Here is a 5813-nt window from a genome sequence, read left to right as displayed (position 1 = left end):
TGTGTGTGTGTGTGTGTGTGTGTGTGTGTGTGTGTGTGTGTGTGTGTGTGTGTGTGTGTGTGTGTGTGTGTGTGGTGTGTGTGTGTGTGTGTGTGTGTGTGTGTGTGTGTGTGTGTGTGTGTGTGTGTGTGTGTGTGTGTGTGTGTGTGTGTGTGTGTGTGTGTGTGTGTGTGTGTGTGTGTGTGTGTGTGTGTGTGTGTTGTGTGTGTAGCGAGCTTAACTGAACTACTTATCTTCTACGAAATCATTAAGATAAACACATAATGTAACGGAACATCAACAAAAGTTATTTGAAATATTTTTATTAATAAAACAGAATAGTAGCCCAGTCTGAGCTTGCAACATCTCCCCAGCTTTCGCCGACTTAGAGACGTTCACAGTCTTGGCTGGACACCATCGAATACTTTGAATTCCCTCTGGAACAAATTACTGCCTTCGCTGAAATCTCAGGTGGGTTTCTCGTTTTGGTCATTCAGTCAGAGTCTTTTTTCATTTAGGATCTGATTGGTGATCTCAGATGAGCGAGATCAGCAACGTGATTTCAGTTAGGTCACTAAGCCCTTGCTGGGTGCGTTACCATAAGTAACTTTGTTATCAAAGTTTTCTTAAACGTTCAGCAGTATGAGATATTCACCTACGAATGTTTCCATGTGTATTTGGTGCCTATGTGCCAATCTACTTGACTTGAATTCTTTCAAGAGGAAAGAGTCAAGACAATTCGTAATCCCAAATTGACCCTCTCTTGTTGGCCGTTTGTTCTGTTTTCTTTACAGGAGCTGTGGCTAGGTTTTTTTGTTTGTTTGTTTGTTTGTTTGTTTTGTTTGTTTTTGCCCTTGGGCTCTCTATTGTAAAGAAAAGAGATCGTTAAAAAATGCTGAAATAATATTCCTCACCTCCCTCCGAGGTGGTAGGCGATGACAAACGCTACCGAGTGATTGATCACCAGAATGTATTCTGCAACGCTTACTGGACACGCAGCGGACATCTACATGATGGAAAAGAAAAGGTGCAGGAAATTATATGCTAATCCCGTCCACTATGACTTGTTCCATTATATTTCCAAACTTAGGTATTTCCTTCAGGATCACCTTCGTAAGTGTGTGTGTGTGTGTGTGTGTGTGTGTGTGTGTGTGTGTGTGTGTGTGTGTGTGTGTGTGTGTGTGTGTGTGTGTGTGTGTGTGTGTGTGTGTGTGTGTGTGTGTGTGTGTGTGTGTGTGTGTGTGTGTGTGTGTGTGTGTGTGTGTGTGCTTGCAATATATATCATTTACTGTTCTATAAGAAATATCTAGATATCTATATTACATATAACTCATTTAAATCTTCAGTGAGGAGGAGGAAGAGAAGGAGAAGTAGAAAAAGAAGAAGAAGAAGAAGAAGAAGAAGAAGAAGAAGAAGAAGAAGAAGAAGAAGAAGAAGAAGAAGAAGAAGAAGAAGAAGAAGAAGAAGAAGAAGAAGAAGAGAAATAATAAGAAAAATAATATATATATATATATATATATATATATATATATATATATATATATATATATATATATATATATATATATATATATAGATATATGTATGCATGAGTGCATTAATATAGTAGGCACAAAAGAGTCCACAGTAGAAGCATGGAGCTAGTGGCTAGTGGCCCAGCAATAGCATTTACTTCCCCTTTGCTCCTCCTCTTTCGTCATTAACTACGACTTGAGATGAAAGGATTTTAAAATTCTATATATAAAAGAAATTATATTTACATGTCTATGGCAAATTTTCTTGTCCATGGTATTCAATTAAGCCGGTGAAAATTTCAATACAAGTTTTGAATAACAAGAGTACACACACACACACACACACACACACACACACACACACATACACACTGACTGGTCTTTGATGTAATCTTAATTATATTCCAGTAATATCAGTATCGCTGAAATGCCGGCACGCCAGCTCATCCTTAACGCAGTCGCGTGCCAGTGTGCATAGTTAGTGAAATTCAAGTGACGTTTAACACTTGTACGTAATATTGGGTACTAAAAATTATTACGTATTGCTGTCTGAACACATTTTTTAGTATACTTTGTTACTTCTTAAAGAATATATCTGCATATGGCAAAACCAGAGTAGTCCACTTTCTCAGGATGATATATTAAATTCTTCCCAGATGATAATTAATGCCACAGAACCTTTGATCTCTTAGAGGGCTGTAGAGAGTATATAATTTGAGAATATATATATATATATATATATATATATATATATATATATATATATATATATATATATATATATAAAATGTTAAACTACCAATCTTAATACCTTCCAGTATATGGTGTTTCACATACATCACGTGAATTCCACGAATTACACACACTGGCATGCAGCGCGATAAGAATGGGATGACGTTCTGGCATTTCAGACATGTTGCCATTACTGGAATGTGAGGAAGCTCTTAGCAAAGGTCAGGCCACTGTGGACAGAGAGGCAAGACAAGCAGCTACAATGGCAACGCTGCTGAGCCAGGGATCCCAGGAGGTGTCAGGTTAATATTAGAAAACACTCATATGGGTCAGGCCGCTCCTTGTGCATTTGATGCTTTTACTTTGCCAAAGAGACAAAAATGCCTGGTTGTGGGTTTGTGAGTGTTTGGCCAGCAGCTGTTTTCACAGATCTCACCTTACAACCCGTTCCTCGAGCCGACCAGGCGGGACATTGTGAAAAGCTTCACCAGACGCGCTCCGGTGGGTGCTACGGTCGGGTGTGTGCTCACAGTGGTGCAGTGAAGCGTGTCAAAGGTACGTCTCCCTAAGACTCGTTATTGATGCATTTTCGTCGAAGGATTACTGTCCCATCATAGTGATTCGAAAGAAGAGAAAGTGTAAACATGAATTTAATGTTGCGATGATACCTAGTCAGTGTTGTAGAAATTGCCGACTCATGTGCTTCACGGAGCCTTCGGGTAGGATATTTACTCTCTCTCTCTCTCTCTCTCTCTCTCTCTCTCTCTCTCTCTCTCTCTCTCTCTCTCTCTCTCTCTCTCTCTCTCTCTCTCTCTCTCTCTCTCTCTCTCTCTCTCTCTCTCTCCAATAATATCTTCATAACAATTTTACTGTATTACTACAGGGTCTCCGAACAACGATTCTCCGGTTTGAACATAAGACAGCTTTAGGCACCCACCACCACCATGCCTGGCCACGTCAAGAAGAGCACGGGCCCCGACCCCGACCCCTCCCAATGGCTGTATATTTCGAATGAGATGAAGATGAAGGACTCCACCAAACCCTACGATCCCAAAAAGTCTTGCTGGGTGCCTGATCCTAATGAGGGGTATGTCGAGGGTATGATTCAGGGCACCAAGGGTGAGAAAATTACTGTGATGGCAAACGGTGAAACCAAGGAGTATAAGAAGGACCAGGTCCACCAGGTCAACCCACCGAAATACGAGAAATGCGAGGACATGTCCAACCTGACCTACCTGAACGACCCCTCCGTCCTCTACAACCTGAAGGCTCGCTACGTCAACCAGCTCATCTACACCTACTCCGGCCTCTTCTGTATTGTCGTTAATCCCTACAAGCGTTACCCCATCTACACCAACCGAACTGTCAAGATCTACCAGGGCAAGAGGCGTAATGAAGTGCCACCCCATCTGTTTGCCATCTCTGACGGTGCCTACAGTGCTATGATGCAAGGTAAGTATTCATGAAGATTATGTTATCACATTTCAAAATTTAAGGCAAGTTTTTCAAGTGAATGTTCAAGTATATAATCTCAAGGTGTACGTATAATGTAAATAACGCCGTGCAACTAACGTACATATTGCTTCAAATACTTATGTTTTTTTGTTTTGTTTTTTGGCATATGAACATCTATTTTTTTTTTTTCAGTGGGTGGAAACCAGTCGATGTTGATCACGTAAGTATATTTCAATGGATATCAGTTCCATTCAGTACCTCCAAAGAATACCGATATTTGAATAGGATTACTGGCACACCAAAATAGCATTTGAATTTTATATGTTTGTCTAAATTGTATTTTTATATACTACACACAGTGGTGAGTCCGGCGCCGGTAAAACTGAGAACACCAAGAAGGTACTCTCCTACTTCGCCAACGTTGGTTCCACCCCCAAGAAGGAAGGAGAGGAGTCCGGCGAAAAGAAGAAGGTGGGGTAGCAACAATACAAGATCGACAATACAAACTATTGATCATAAATCCATTGTGGTAATGAATCAAACACTCAATCGGTTGCAATTATTTTATAACAGAACTTGGAGGACCAGATCGTGCAGACCAACCCTGTGCTGGAGGCCTTCGGTAACGCCAAGACCGTCCGTAACGACAACTCCTCCCGCTTCGTGAGTAGCAACTGAACAATGATATCAATCAGATCCAAACTGATTTACCAATTACCCATCGTCTGCAACTAATTTTCTGCTGTTTTTTTTCCTCCAGGGTAAATTCATCCGTATTCACTTCCAACCCAATGGCAAGCTGTCTGGTGGTGACATTGAGGTCTACCTGCTGGAGAAGGCTCGTGTCATCTCCCAGCAGACTCTTGAGCGATCCTACCACATCTTCTACGAGATGATGTCCGACCAGGTCCCTGAGATCAAGCGTGAGTATTAACTCAAACTAGAAACCGAACTATTTGTTGAAAGAATGTAACAAGGTTATATGGTAACCAATATCATGTGTAACTAAAGCAAATGTTTTACAACCCAAGCATCATGTCTGTTGAGCAACGACATCTACGACTACCACTACGTATCTCAGGGCAAAGTCACCGTGCCTTCCATTGACGACGGCGAGGACATGCAGTTCTGTCACGTAGGTGTCATATAATATTTCCATGAGTGTGTGTGTGTGTGTGTGTGTGTGTGTGTGTGTGTGTGTGTGTGTACCTACATTCAGTGAAAAAAATTATATATTTTTTTTATACTTTAATATTTTTTTTACTAACCAGAAAATATTAAAATACATATAATAAAACGGGTTTATTTATTCATTCACAGGAAGCCTTCGATATCTTGGGCTTCACAAAGACTGAAGTGGAAAATGTCTACAAGATCACCGCAACCGTCATGCACATGGGTGAAATGAAGTTCAAGCAAAAGGGTCGTGAGGAGCAGGCTGAACCTGATGGCACTGAGGTAAGTTGATGTCCATTATTTACAGTATTTTTTTTTTCGGGAACGTTAAAAACTACGTAATTATAAGAGCATAAATTTTACAAGAAATTGATAATCGTTTTAACTTAATTTCAATCATTCGACATGTAAATGGAAGTTAGTATTTGTTGTTTTCGATTTTCACTTTAATTTCAGTCCATTATAACATGTTGTTGCTTCCCATTCAGGCTGGACAGAAGGTCGCAACGCTTTTGGGTACAGACGTCAATGATATCTACCTGGCCATCACGAAGCCCAAGATCAAGGTTGGCACTGAGTTTGTGTCTAAGGGTATGAACGTTGACCAATGTAACTACTCCGTCGGCGCCATGGCTAAAGCCCTCTTTGATCGCGTCTTCAAGTTCATCGTTTCCAAGTGTAATGAAACCCTTGCCACCGGTCTCAAGCGCGCTACCTTCATCGGTGTGTTGGACATTGCCGGCTTTGAGATCTTTGAAGTAAGTTATTGTTCTAAGAAATGCCTTTTGCGTATGTATTATTAGTTCTGATTTTTATAGGTAAGTGAACTGTTTTCTAAACATTCAACCAATTTTCTCATCCAACAGTTCAACGGCTTCGAGCAGATCTGCATCAACTTCTGTAATGAGAAGCTGCAGCAGTTCTTCAACCACCACATGTTCGTGCTGGAGCAGGAGG

General features: G+C 40.8%; 1 protein-coding gene across 1 annotated transcript in view; it reads left to right on the top strand.

Moving 5' to 3' along the window:
• Positions 1-2613: 2613 nt before the first annotated feature.
• LOC127007450 (myosin heavy chain, muscle-like) overlaps positions 2614-5813 on the top strand; it is a 10134-nt gene continuing 6934 nt past the window's right edge. Inside the window, exons 1-10 of the mRNA XM_050878492.1 lie at positions 2614-2780; positions 3109-3677; positions 3873-3900; positions 4040-4151; positions 4254-4343; positions 4441-4603; positions 4712-4815; positions 5001-5138; positions 5345-5614; positions 5723-5813. The exon at positions 5723-5813 is cut by the window's right edge and continues 80 nt beyond it. Of these exons, the coding sequence (XP_050734449.1) occupies positions 3170-3677; positions 3873-3900; positions 4040-4151; positions 4254-4343; positions 4441-4603; positions 4712-4815; positions 5001-5138; positions 5345-5614; positions 5723-5813 (1504 nt within the window). The 5' untranslated portion in view covers positions 2614-2780; positions 3109-3169. The remainder of the gene's footprint in view (positions 2781-3108; positions 3678-3872; positions 3901-4039; positions 4152-4253; positions 4344-4440; positions 4604-4711; positions 4816-5000; positions 5139-5344; positions 5615-5722) is intronic.

This window comes from Eriocheir sinensis, chromosome 35 (assembly GCF_024679095.1).
Source record: "Eriocheir sinensis breed Jianghai 21 chromosome 35, ASM2467909v1, whole genome shotgun sequence".
Classification (NCBI taxonomy): Eukaryota; Metazoa; Arthropoda; class Malacostraca; order Decapoda; family Varunidae; genus Eriocheir; species Eriocheir sinensis.
This window is presented reverse-complemented; position numbering and strand designations above follow the sequence as displayed.